Source organism: Stigmatopora nigra, chromosome 17 (genome assembly GCF_051989575.1).
Source record: "Stigmatopora nigra isolate UIUO_SnigA chromosome 17, RoL_Snig_1.1, whole genome shotgun sequence".
Taxonomy (NCBI): domain Eukaryota; kingdom Metazoa; phylum Chordata; class Actinopteri; order Syngnathiformes; family Syngnathidae; genus Stigmatopora; species Stigmatopora nigra.
Genome location: NC_135524.1, coordinates 2,553,635 through 2,566,974, shown reverse-complemented (window position 1 = coordinate 2,566,974; position 13,340 = coordinate 2,553,635). Strand labels below are relative to the sequence as shown.

The 13,340-nt window shown below is 40.3% G+C and overlaps 1 protein-coding gene across 11 annotated transcripts in view; it reads left to right on the top strand.

Moving 5' to 3' along the window:
- dab2ipb (DAB2 interacting protein b) overlaps nucleotides 1-12,718 on the top strand; it is a 54,549-nt gene extending 41,831 nt beyond the window's left edge. For 10 of the 11 annotated variants that reach the window (XM_077737114.1, XM_077737113.1, XM_077737120.1 and 7 more), the window contains 11 exons: nucleotides 2,554-2,698; nucleotides 3,090-3,234; nucleotides 3,324-3,560; nucleotides 4,346-4,547; nucleotides 4,652-4,839; nucleotides 4,920-5,340; nucleotides 6,269-6,736; nucleotides 7,844-7,981; nucleotides 9,060-9,262; nucleotides 9,326-9,413; nucleotides 9,503-12,718. In XM_077737114.1, coding sequence (XP_077593240.1) covers nucleotides 2,554-2,698; nucleotides 3,090-3,234; nucleotides 3,324-3,560; nucleotides 4,346-4,547; nucleotides 4,652-4,839; nucleotides 4,920-5,340; nucleotides 6,269-6,736; nucleotides 7,844-7,981; nucleotides 9,060-9,262; nucleotides 9,326-9,413; nucleotides 9,503-9,670 — 2,403 coding nt within the window. In that variant the 3' untranslated portion in view covers nucleotides 9,671-12,718. The remainder of the gene's footprint in view (nucleotides 1-2,553; nucleotides 2,699-3,089; nucleotides 3,235-3,323; nucleotides 3,561-4,345; nucleotides 4,548-4,651; nucleotides 4,840-4,919; nucleotides 5,341-6,268; nucleotides 6,737-7,843; nucleotides 7,982-9,059; nucleotides 9,263-9,325; nucleotides 9,414-9,502) is intronic. The other variant, XM_077737116.1, reaches the window with a different exon arrangement.
- The last annotated feature ends 622 nt before the right edge of the window (nucleotides 12,719-13,340 follow it).

The window sequence follows — 13,340 nt, the reverse complement described above, 5'->3', positions numbered from 1 at the left end:
TTATTGATTTTGAGGCACTTTCCAAATACTTCTTGTTTATTTTTATCCTTTCCAACCCTCCCAAAAAAACGGTCCTGCACGATGATTTATCTCTTCATTAACTGCCCTCCACGAATAAGCAATATCTAGAAAACTGGCTATCCACAAGGTACGCTTCCATGGGGTGCCGTGTAGACGCTGGTAAAGCACTTAAAGGTTAAATATTCTTGCACCGTCTGCTGCTCGTGTGGTGAACTTTTCACCCGTGCAAATGCAATGCGGCTGACAAGACACCAGAGAGGCAGGTGAGTTCCACCTGCTTCCCCCTACCGCTTGTATTCCATTTTTAGCAAGCAGACAAAAGCCCTTACGTGCATCACCTCCCCTTGCGGCATATCCATAAAATTGGGCGGGCACAGTGCGCCAAAAGCGAAATAATAAGAATTCTTAATTTGATACAGTTTGTAAAGTGATTCCCTGTCATTGTAACAATTGTTACAATACCTCACTTTTATCAATAGAGTTAAATAAAGTGTTTTTTGCGAAATTTGCAATACGAGGAAAATTCTTGCCTTGAGATACGAGACAAAATTTGAGATAGGAGCATACGAAATGGTGCTCGTTGTGAGGCTTTCATTTTTTGTTAAACATTTTTTCTATCTCATCAGTTGACTCCAAAGAGAAGCTATCTAAAACTTTCTTTGACTTGTATTTCGCCAGCGCCGTGATATATTAGCGCTTAAGTCTGTCGTTAGCTGATGGATGAGGCAGAAGTCTGCGCTCCATCTCCCCCGCCCCGAGAGACGTTCACATTCTTAATTACTCTGCATTAATTCCCTCCTTCCGTGCAGGGAATTTGGAGTTTCGTTGTGCATCCCAGAGGGTGCCGTGGCAGTGTCAGTGCCGCCAAAGTCAAGGCCTTGTAGGGGTTGCTTATCTCGTCTTTTTGACTTTGAGTTATCTCGGTTTTGTTTGTTCAGCCAAATTGTGGACAAAATTTATTCAGCATTAAAAAAAGCATGACCAAAGTTAACATTGGCATCATTGTTTATGTTTGCCTTTAATGAAGAGTCTGAATCAGATTCAACTTAAGCCAATTGCTATGAATATTAATGATTGCAATTCAAATTTTACCCAAAAAACACTTAAAAAAAATCTGTACACAAGTTGCTTTCCATAAACATAAAATATGATAAAAACGTACAACTTTTAGGACAATATAGCCATCCATCGGCATGCCTTTTGAGTATTTTTGCCTTGTATAAGTCCCTAGAACGCATCTCTATTCATTAGATGCCATCAGCCGTGTCTTCTTCTTTTTCTTCTTTCCAGCTTGATGCCTGATGAGATGTGGCAGCTATACAAAGAGCGTTCCACTTATGCTTATTAGTGTCGAAGTGAGTGGATGGGGTAGAACGATGTATAGATGGAGGAGAAACTTTTAAAAAAGACGATTTGTGGCTTTCACAAAGAACAAAGTTAAACTAGCATGCCATTTCTTTCAAATACAATAACAAACATTTAAATCCTCTCGGGTAAAGAACGATTCTGATCAGGCAAGCAACAATATCAAGAGCCATGACTTTAAGAAACAACAAAAAATATTGCCAATAGGGAGAAAGTAACATTTCTCTGAGTTTGAAGTATTCTATTTGCGTGTCTGGTCTGTGTGTTGTCCATCTGTCAATTGTTTCAAGATGTAGCGCAGAATGGCGATACTCCAAAATCCACATAAACAACTCCCGGGAATTTCCCAGGGAAATAGAGAAGATAAGAGAGTTGAAAAGTCTTTAAAAAAAACATTGTTTATCCAGAAAAGGCCAAGTTATCAACAGTGTTTTAGGATGTATTTATTTAATGAAAGATGGCATATAATAATGAACTAATTAATGTTAATGAACATATATATTTAAGATTGTAGCTGAGGGCTAATTTCCATTTTTAGTCCCTTGTGTTTGTTGAATATAATTGGTGACGCATACACACACAAATAGCACAGTTTTAGACATGTTTTGATTGAGATTTTGTTCGTATAATAGCCAAGGCTTTAAGATGATTGGCCAAGAGGTTCAGAGACATATTTTAACTGGTATTGAGTTCCAGGTATGAAGAGAGAAGGTGCTATGGTTAATTTAACACTATTTTTGAAGGGAACTACACAGTCACCTATAGAGCCAGCTCATGTTAATGTATTGGAATTGTTTTTGTATGATTTCAAGTGGCTCACAATCTGACCAAGCTAACAAATGCCCAGGAATTTGACGTCAAATCTGCTCCATTAATTGTTCAAAGATGAGGACTGTTGGAATTTTGGTGTTAAATTGAGTTAAACAAAAACAGCTTTGACGATAGAATAATAGGAATTTGCTGGCTGCTTACAAAACAACTGTGTTCAATATTCTGCTAAAAAATAAACATTTGTGTACCATTCGGGAGGACTACATACCAGAATGGATAGCATAATGGTTAAAAAATAAGACTGCGTATGTCCCAGATTGCCGAAATCCAGATTACTGTACTGTACTTTTTCAAAAATGTATCAATAGTTTAACCCTCCTCCTATTTGTCCTTCAGGATTTCCTGACAGACCTCATGATGTCAGAAGTAGACCGCTGTGGAGAAAACGAGCACCTGATCTTCCGGGAAAACACATTGGCGACCAAAGCGATCGAGGAGTACCTCAAACTTGTGGGCCAGAAGTACCTTCAGGATGCTCTTGGTAAGCGGCCAATGTTTTTTCTGGCACGGATACTCAACTCGGGTTTACACCAATCTTGTAGATTGTACACAAGCTTGTTTGTTTTATGCTCCCTTGTCTCAATGGGATGATTGGCCGAGAATATCGGAGAAGCCTCATAAATGATGCATCGCCACGCTGGCGGGGTTTTCTGGGGTTTGTTCGGTATCAGGATAAAGTTTTGATATCTTAAGAATGGTTCAAATTCGTGTTTCTGGAAGCAGACTTACTGCGGTTTGAGATATTTTTCATTTTTGGTGCAACGTTATCTTTTACGTTGTATTCCAAAGAAAACAGTGACGTTTATCAAAACTGCCACAAAAAGCTAATGTATTTTTTTAACTGGTTTTCCAATTGTGTTTGTTTTTTTAAGGCGAGTTCATCAAGGCACTTTACGAGTCTGACGAAAACTGCGAGGTGGACCCGTCCAAGTGCTCTTCGGGGGACCTCCCAGAGCATCAGAGCAACCTAAAAATGTGCTGCGAGCTGGCTTTCTGCAAGATCATCAACTCCTACTGGTCAGTAGGGGGGACGCATCTTGCAATATTCCGACAACTACAGCCAGGCAGCCTAAAAAACGTTGTTGCCCTTTTCTCTTTCCAACCAGTGTCTTCCCGCGAGAGCTCAAAGAGGTTTTTGCCTCGTGGCGACAGGAATGCAGCAACCGCGGACGGCCGGACATCAGCGAACGGCTCATCAGCGCCTCGCTCTTCCTACGCTTTCTTTGCCCGGCCATCATGTCGCCATCGCTTTTCAACCTGATGCAGGAGTACCCGGATGACCGCACGGCGCGGACTCTTACACTCATTGCTAAGGTCACGCAAAATCTGGCCAATTTTACAAAGTAAGTACTCACTATAATAGACAGCTATTCTAAAGTTGTTATTTAAGAGTTTTAACAGGAGTGACTATTGTGGATCATTTAAAACAACTAAAATATCAGTTATTATTACTGTATTTTCCTATATTAATTTTTTTTCATAAATAAGATGCAGTAGTAGTGGCTGGTGGTAGTTGGGGATTGTAGTATACATTGTAGTAGTAGCAGTCGTAATAGTAGTAGCAGTAGTATTATTGTTGTAGTAGCTTTAGTAGTATTAATAGTTGTAGCAGTAGTAGTATTATTGTAGTAGCTTTAGTAGTATTAATAGTAGCAGCAGTAGTATTATTGTAGTAGTATTAATAGTAATAGCAGTAGCAGTATTATTCTAGTAGCAGTAGTAGTAGTATTGTAGTAGCAGTAGTAGTATTATTATTAGTAGCAGTATTAGTGGTAGTAGTAGTAGTAGGATTAATAGTAGTAGCCATAGTAGGATTAATAGTAGTAGCCATAGTAGGATTAATAGTAGTAGCCATAGTAGGATTAATACTAGTAGCCGTCTTAGTAGGGAGAGTAGTTGTAGTATTAAAAGTAGTAGCCATAGTAGGATTAATAGTAGTAGCCACATTAGTAGTAATAGTAGTTGTAGTATTAAAAGTAGTATTAGTAATGTTAATATTAGTAGTAGTAGTAGCAGTCATAGTATTATCACTAATACAATTCATAATAGTAGTTGTAGTAGTCATAGCAGGAGTAACATCAATATGAGTAAAAGCAGTAGTAGTAAAAACTATCCTGCTTACTTTCAGGTTTGGGAACAAGGAGGAGTACATGTCATTTATGAACCAGTTCCTGGAGCATGAGTGGACCAACATGCAGCGCTTCCTACTGGAGATCTCCAACCCGGAGACCATCTCCAACACGGCGGGCTTCGAGGGCTACATCGACCTAGGACGGGAACTTTCTACGCTACATTCCCTTCTCTCAGAGGTCGTTTCCCAGATGGACCAGGTACAAATCACATCTCGTAGATGTAGAAGTATAATAATACTAATATCCGGCCTTCCGCATGAACATGATTATGCCTTGACCAATGTCATTTCCTCTCATTGAAGAGTGGCAACTCCAAATTAGGACCGTTGCCACGCATCTTGCGAGAAGTCAGCGTGGCACTGAGCAACCCAGCTGGCCTTCACGTACAGTCCGCGGGGTCGCCGGAGCAGAGCGGCTTGTCCCCTTTGGAGGCCGGCTGCAGCATTTCTTCGGGCCTGCAGAAAATGGTCATCGATAATGACCTTACGGGGTAAAACTTTCCTCCCTCTGATATCCTAAGAATTTTTAGATAAATACTGAATTAATCCCGCTATGCTTACCGTCCCTCAGATTGGTGGACTTCACCCGTCTCCCCTCCCCAACCCCTGAAAACAAGGACCTATTTTTTGTGACGAGAACCTCGGGCATCCAACCTTCCCCCGCACGCAGCTCTAGTTACTCCGAGACAAACGAGCCCGATTCGGGCATGGCTAATGGCAGTAAGAGTCTGTCCATGGTGGACCTGCAAGACGCTCGCAGTTTGGAAGGCGGCTTTGGAGGTGGTGGCCCCAGTCCCGGAACTTCAGACAACCTGGTCGATGCCCCGGTTTCCGTGGGAGGCTGGTCGGCCAGGACGCCACAATCCAACATCCCTGGAGGTGGCACCATGTGGAAACCCCCTCAGACCCCGACCACCCCGAACACGGATGCCCCGCCGGGGCGCCCCGCTCAGTTACTCGCCCCGCTATCCTTCCAGAACCCAGTCTACCAGGTAAGTCAACATCTAAATAGTAGTAGTAGTAGCAGTAATGGTAGTAGTAGTTGTAGTAGTAGGAGCATTAATAATAGTAGCAGTTGTAGTAGTAGGAGTATTAATAGTAGTAGCAGTAATAGTCGTTGTAGAAGTAGTATTAATAGTAGTAGCAGTAATAGTCGTTGTAGAAGTAGTATTAATAGTAGCATCAGTAATAGTAGTTGTAGTGGTAGTATTAATAGTAGTAACAGTAATAGTATTGGTAGTAGTAGTATCATTAATAGTACTGGTAGTAGTAGTAGTAGTAGTATTAATAGTACTAACATTAATAGTACTGGTAGTAGTAGTAGCATTAATAGTACTGGTAGTAGTAGTAGTATTAATAGTACTAGCATTAATAGTACTAGCAGTAATAGTACTGGTAGTACTAGTAGTATTAATAGTACTAGCATTAATAGTACTAGCAGTAATAGTACTGGTAGTACTAGTAGTATTTATAGTAGTAGCAGTAATAGTACTGGTAGTACTAGTAGTATTTATAGTAGTAGCAGTAATAGTACTGGTAGTACTAGTAGTATTTATAGTAGTAGCAGTAATAGTACTGGTAGTACTAGTAGTATTTATAGTAGTAGCAGTAATAGTACTGGTAGTACTAGTAGTATTTATAGTAGTAGCAGTAATAGTACTGGTAGTACTAGTAGTATTTATAGTAGTAGCAGTAATAGTACTGGTAGTACTAGTAGTATTTATAGTAGTAGCAGTAATAGTACTGGTAGTACTAGTAGTATTTATAGTAGTAGCAGTAATAGTACTGGTAGTACTAGTAGTATTTATAGTAGTAGCAGTAATAGTACTGGTAGTACTAGTAGTATTAGGACCTGGTCTATCAGGTAAGTCAACGTCTCCTCACTAGGCTCTCTGACTAATCCCGTTTTCTCCCAATCAGATGGCCACCTGCCTCCCGGTATCCCCGCGGGGTCTAACCGACTCGGGGTCCGAGTGCCACAGCTCGGTCAGCTCCCACAGCAACAACGAGGACGGCCCGCCCGTCGGAAAGCACCCCTTCCTGAACCACGGCGGCGGAAGCAGCGGGGACGAGTACGCCCGCCGCTCGGGCGAGTTCAACCGTCGACAACTCTCACTCTCCGAGGCGCAGCACCAGCCGTCCGTCCCCCGGCAGAACAGCGCCGGCCCCCAACGCCGGATCGACCAGCCGCCCCCGCCGCAGAGCGTAACTCGAGGCCGGACGCCCCCCAACTTGCTCAACAGCGCCGCCTACCCCCGTCCCGGCTCGGGTGGCGGTATGATGACGGCGTCCCCGGATTGGCCAATGAGCGGCGCCCGTTTGCGGCAACAGTCGTCCTCGTCCAAGGGGGACAGCCCAGAGACGAAGCAGAGGGCGCAGCACAAACAGGTGACGTATAATGGGGCTCGGATGTTTGGTCACCGGACGTTTGGTCGCCGGTCGTATAATAAGCGCTCGGAAAAGACGCGGCGACCCATCGTGAGTGGGCGGTGCCACTCGTATATTTGTCACGCTCGGCGCTCTGGCTATTAACGTGTCATTCACGCTCAGGTGATGGCAGCTGGCTTGATATGCGAATGAGTGTGCGTTTGTCTGGGTGGCGGCTTCTTGATTTCATTCTTGACGCAACTCAATTTGACATTGAAAGCGACATTACAGGGATTATTATGGCTTTTATTGTTTATTTGTGCACATTCGCCATTGACATTTTCTGGGTGAAATACAAGGAGGATGAAAAAACAACATTGAACTACTCTATTTTATAGATAATCAATACATACAGTGAAATGACTGCGTTTTTTTGGCAACCCATTTGCTTACTGCCCAGCACCCTTTGCCTGGATAAGATATATCACAGGTGTCAAAGTGGTGGCCCGGGGGCCAAATCTGCCCCGCTGCATCATTTTTTGTGGCCCGGGAAAGTAAATCATGAGTGCTGACTTACAGTTTTAGGAGTATAAATGTATATATTACATTTCCTGATTTTCCCCCTTTTAAATCAATAATTGTCATATTTTAATCATTTTTGGGTTTCGTGTTTTTAGTTCAAAAATCATTTGGTAAAATATAAAAATGTATATTTAAAAAAAGCTAAAATAAACATTGTTTTAGATCTATAAAAAACTAAATATTCCGATCTTTTAATCCAGTTATTTTAATCCATTTATACAAAAAAAATATATATATTATACCCACCCCTGAGCTATATACTAAAACAAAATACCGAATATACTACCCTCTTCCCTCAAAAAATAATTGCTATAATATCATACTGCCATAATAAACTTAACAAACATAATCCGAACCAAAAAAACGAAGCATATTTGAGTGCGTCCATTCCACCGGCTTTTTGTGTTCCACTAAGTATGAGCTTCTTTTTGTTGTACCTGTGCTTTTGTTTGCAACTCCACTCCTTCCTCCTCCACGTGCACTCCGCTCATGTATGTTTGTTTTTGTGTGTGTGTGTGTGTTTGTGTGTATGTTGGTTCCCACTAGGCCCCCTCCCCCGTGAACCCCAGTGCGCTGGACCGCACGGCAGCTTGGCTTATGAATATGAATGTGCAGTATTTAGACCATGAGGCCATGGAGCACGACTCACTGAGGCACAGAGAGGATCTGACGCAGGTGCAGAAGGTAACCTGCCTTACCTCCTTTCACCCCTCCCCTATCACCCTCAATGAACCCCCCATGCCCCCCTACAAGCCTGCCCTCATAGACTGGATTTGACATATTTCCTCAATTGTGCCTCAATGAATTACTTCACTATAAAAATGAATGGCTCGACTCAAAAGGAATTTTAATGTAATTATTCTTATTCCACTTGAGATTTGTTGTTTAGTGGCACAGAAAGTTTTTTAGTTTAACTTATGAGCTGAATACTAAGCAGTTATTGATTGTAAGGTTGGTTTTGTTTGGTTGGTTCAGCATAAAATTGGACACAATAAGTGAATAAGTGGAAAAAATAGTGAATTATCTTATTTATTAGAAAGATATGTTGCCTGATGATATGTTTCTTTTTAATATTTAAACAATATTGTGATTAAAAATGCAGGAAAAAACACTAACATTTTAGAACATATCTTATTTAATATTTTAAATACCAAGTTGAAAAGAAACAAATGGGTAATTCTACTATTTGAGGCAAATGGACATCTGTGTGTGTGTTTGTGTGTGTGTGTGTGTTGTTGTGCACATATGCTATGCAGCTTGTGTGTGTCTGCATTTTTGTCAGCAATAGCAAAACAAGAAAAAAACTGTGCTTCCTTTACTATGTTTATCCAACCGGTGGCGCTATTGCAAATGAGCCATTTTCATAGTCGACGCATACCACTATAAAAAATATTGTTTCTTAAACTGGGGTCTGCATTAGTAATGTTATAATATTGAGTGTGCATAACATAAAGTCATAAAAAAAGATGTGTTCTTAGATGGACTCTTTCCTACAATCCAATACCGCATAACACTAAAAAAAAAAAAACATTGTTTGTGAAATTGGGGTCTACATTAGTAATATTAAAATATTGAGTGTGCATAACATAAAGTCATAAAAAAAAGATGTGTTCTTAGATGGACTCTTTCCTACAATCCAATACCACATAACACAAAAAAAAACATTGTTTGTGAAATTGGAGTCTACATTAGTAATATAATAATACTGAGTGTGCTTAACATAAAGTCATAGTTCTTACACGGACTCTTTCCTATGATCCAGTACCAGCAGGAGATTGCACTGCTGCAGGAGAAACTACGAGCCTCGGTGCAGAAACTCGAGGAGTACGAGGCTCGTCTCAAGGGCCAAGACGAGCAGGCTCAGAAGGTCCTGATGGAGTACCAAGCTCGTCTGGAGGAGTCGGAAGAGCGTCTGCGCCGGCAGCAGGACGACAAGGATCTCCAGATGAAGGGCATCATCAGCAGGTGAGGATAAACACTGTAAATCTCCAACTTGGATAGCGTCTTGACGGCAATTGCTTTGGTTAGATTGATGTCGGTGGAGGAGGAGTTGAAGAAAGATCACTCGGACATGCAGGCGGTGGTGGATTCCAAGCAGAAGATCATTGACGCACAGGTAGTAGTCGTGTTAAGACTATGTTTAGGGTTCCAGAGCCATTGTTTGATTGTGGAATCTAAATGGGTTTTTTTTTTCGTACTACACAGGAGAAGCGCATAGCGTCCTTGGACGCCGCCAACGCTCGCCTGATGAGCGCCCTAACGCAGCTAAAGGAACGCTATAGCACGCAATCACGCAACGGTATCTCGCCTACCAATCCATCCAAGCTGCAGATCACCGAAAACGGAGAGTTCCGAAACAGCAGCAACTGCTAAAAAGACGAAAATTGTGGATTGAAGGATTTATGACAGAAACTCTGAGGTCCCCAACCCCACACCATCCTCATCTGGATCCCCGGTGAGTCGAAAACAAAGACTTGAAACGATAAAACGTTGGTGAAATGGATCGGACTGTGTACATATGGACGCATACGTACAGAAAAGTTGTCCCCGGGGATGAACCACTACGTTTTTTTCGATGACCACTGACAAAGCGGTTGAGGACGCTTTACTAGCGCTTTAGCTTCCAGGTTTTTTTTTTTTAAAGAACCAAATAGAAGCTAAAAAAAAAAATCCTGACCTTTTTCCAGGTCGAAAAATGCCATCGGGCGGGTCCCCCGTTGTTCTCCCGACAGCCCCCGCTGGGGCCCCCTGGTAGTGCACTTTGCACAAAAAAGCTATTGGTACATGCAAAGCCTTAAGAAAAAGGATTGCGACTTTATTCCCCTATTTCAGCAAAAAAAGTTTAAGAACGAAAAAAAGGCACAATTATATACTGTGGATTTGTATAATAGGATAGAGCTTGTACAAACGTATATGTATTATGTAAGTAAATGAGATTCGTGATATTATATTGATGCAATTTATTATAGATGTATGCATTTCCTTTTTTTTTGTGGGGCTTCTAGAGTATACACACACACATGGCTATATTTGATAATGTCAAAGGTAAAAGCAGACTATTTAGGAGTTTTATTTTTGTGCTTCTAAAACAATGACTGAAGAGAGTGTGTAGGTTTTCTTGCACTGGCTGGGTGTTGTGCTGATGGACATGCTATACACTGGAATCGCTAGAACCGACCGTTCTTTACCTATCTGGTCATTTGCCTATCTCAAAAAAGATGTGATGTGTTAAAGCGGAGTCATTTTTCCAAGTTGTTGAAAAAGGCCTACACTTACCAAGTCAATCTAAAACCCCTACCAATATACCTCTAACCTCAAATAGTATCCCATCATTTGCTTCATGTATACACTACTGCATACCCTCCAGTTCCACTTTTAATAAAACTATAAAATCTAAAATGTTTTCTTCTCAATGTTAACCACAAACCTCTTAACTCCAAAGAATGCTTCACTTTAATTCCATATATTCAACATAAATATCGCCTTAACATTACAAATAAAAACAACAGGCTTAGTTACAACCTAATTTTCTATTCATATTCAATCAATCCTTAACCCAACACCCCAGTCCCTTCAGCAGCAAAGCATCCCAAACTGTTCACCTTCTGTAAAGCCAATCCCAACCCGAATACTATCCTTCCTACTCAGTACTACTCTTACCCAATCCCTCAAACTAAACAGAACTATTTCCAGACCTTAAATGTTTTCTCAGCAGCACTTTTGCCATTCAACATTCAAAAACTGAATGTGAAACACTTAAAACAAAACATTAAAAACCCAACACTACATCAACACTATGACAAATTTACCATAAAACTGATCCCACAAACCCTTCACCTCTGATCCAACAGCCCTTTTCTACCCTAATCTGTTTTTCAAAACCAGTTTTTCAGTCCCTTCCCTCTCCCAAAACAAACTGCTCCCTAAAAAACAGATACTTTTGTAATCCAAACTTCAATTTAAAGATTATTTCAACCTTTACCATTAGCCCTACCCAAATTATCCCCATAAACCCAATGTCCCTTCCTAAAATAAAACCCCAAACACTCCTTTAAACTCTACCACAACCCACCCTCCCACCAACAAACCAATTTAAAAAATTAAACCAAATAACAGTCTACAAAACCAAACTATACTTTAAATGGTATTCACTAAAAACCACAGCATACCATCACCCTACCCAAAGACTTTTCCCAGAACCAAACCTGTAAACCATCACAACAGTCCCCCTAAACCCCACAAAACCATAATAATACAAAACTTAAACCCACTCTAAACTTTCTGTTCAAACCCAACTAACAAACTCTATCATACTTAGTCATAACAAATTTTACAAAACCCTAAAAACGGCCTCAGAACCCGGAGTTCTCATGAATGTTTTAGTTCCTTAAACTTCTCCTTCTCTCGTAGGTTAGTAACCGCAACAATATCTTAAATTATTCGTTTGTAAATCTTATTTCACGCTGAAAATCTGCTGTATCGTCATTGTGGGCATCACGAACGGGGTAGTTTGGTTTGGGGTTTTGCATTTTAGAGATTGGCGAGCACAATCGTGGCTTTCTCATGGCTCAAATATGTCTATGCACTTTTACGTTAAGTGATTGTTGCGAGCTTTGTTTTTTTTTTTTGTTATATACTAAAGAAAAGGGAGCGCTGGGACTGCGATTGTTTATAAAATGTCAAAATATATTACATAAAACTTAAGCCAAGAGACTATGCAGCTTTTTTGCCTTCTGTTTTTACGTTGGTTCGGTATATTTTAATATTTAATTTATATTTGTCCATTTTGAGAGCAAAAGTCAGTTTTTGTCTGCTTACGCCTTTTTGTAGGACTTCTATTTACTTTTTGTTACCTGATAAAATTGGCATTAAACAGCTTTTTCTGTCCTTTAAGCAATTTTGTTGATATTTAATTGACATGCAGTGTTTTTTAATGCTTTGTGGCCAAAAAAAGCTGCACAGTCTCTTATTTCTCCTAAAAAAAAACGAAAAAAATAACCAAATAAATTCATTTGGATGCTTCTTTATAGACGAAAAGGCAATTTTGGTTTAATTTCATTTCAATGAGTTGGTGGCTATCCTACGCTAAGATAAAAGTGGCAAGTTTACAGTCAAGAAAAGCTCAAAGATGATGAATCAGCTATATAAATACAGCAAAATATGTTGTATGTTTTCTATGAACCTGTAGAAAAGACTTTTTGTAAGTATGTTGAAATGATCTGTTGAATTCCGTTTTGTTAAATAGTTGTGGGCTTTTATTCCCTTCCTTTTTTTGTTGTTGTTATTTGTTCTTTTTTTGGCGACATGTGACAAAACAATAATGTACAGAGGAACTTGTGTTGTCCAAAAAAGTGGCCGTGCAATGTATGTACATTTGCAACAAGACCTATTATTAAAGTTTTATTTAGCTATTTTAAGATACCACAGTCCCTCCCTTCTCTCAAAACAACTTAAACATTTCCCTTTTTATTCCTGTTAAAAACTACAGAATTCTAAATTCTAAACTAAGGTAAATGTAACAAAATGAGTCTTGACACTGACAATCAATTTTAACATTTTTATTTTCTCACAACTACTCGTAAAAAAAAAAAAAAAAATCAGACATAGGCATTGTCGTCATCATTGACTTGACAAAAAGCCTAGTAGTCATCATACCCTCAGCAGCGTATGACGAAATTGTATAGTGCTTCTCCACAAGTTCGTCTTCCCAGGCCAGACACATTTATGACATTTATTTATGACATATTCATACTTGTTAGCTCTCCGCCTTGAGCGCCATTTTCCGGCGACTACAAGTTGCCTCACCGATGCCAACAAGAATAAGATGGATCACTTACCTCTCAGTCTTTATACTTACCCTCCCTCAGTCATCCTGTGGAAGGTAGATCTGCACCAAACGACCTTCCTGTTTCTTCAATTCGACTTGACTCAATTTCATAGTAGGGATATGTGTAGTTGTCACGTCACGTGTTGCTGCAGGTTCAGAGACCTGATGGCAGTTGGGAAGAAGCTGTCCTTGAGCCTGTTTGTCCGTGCTTTGTAG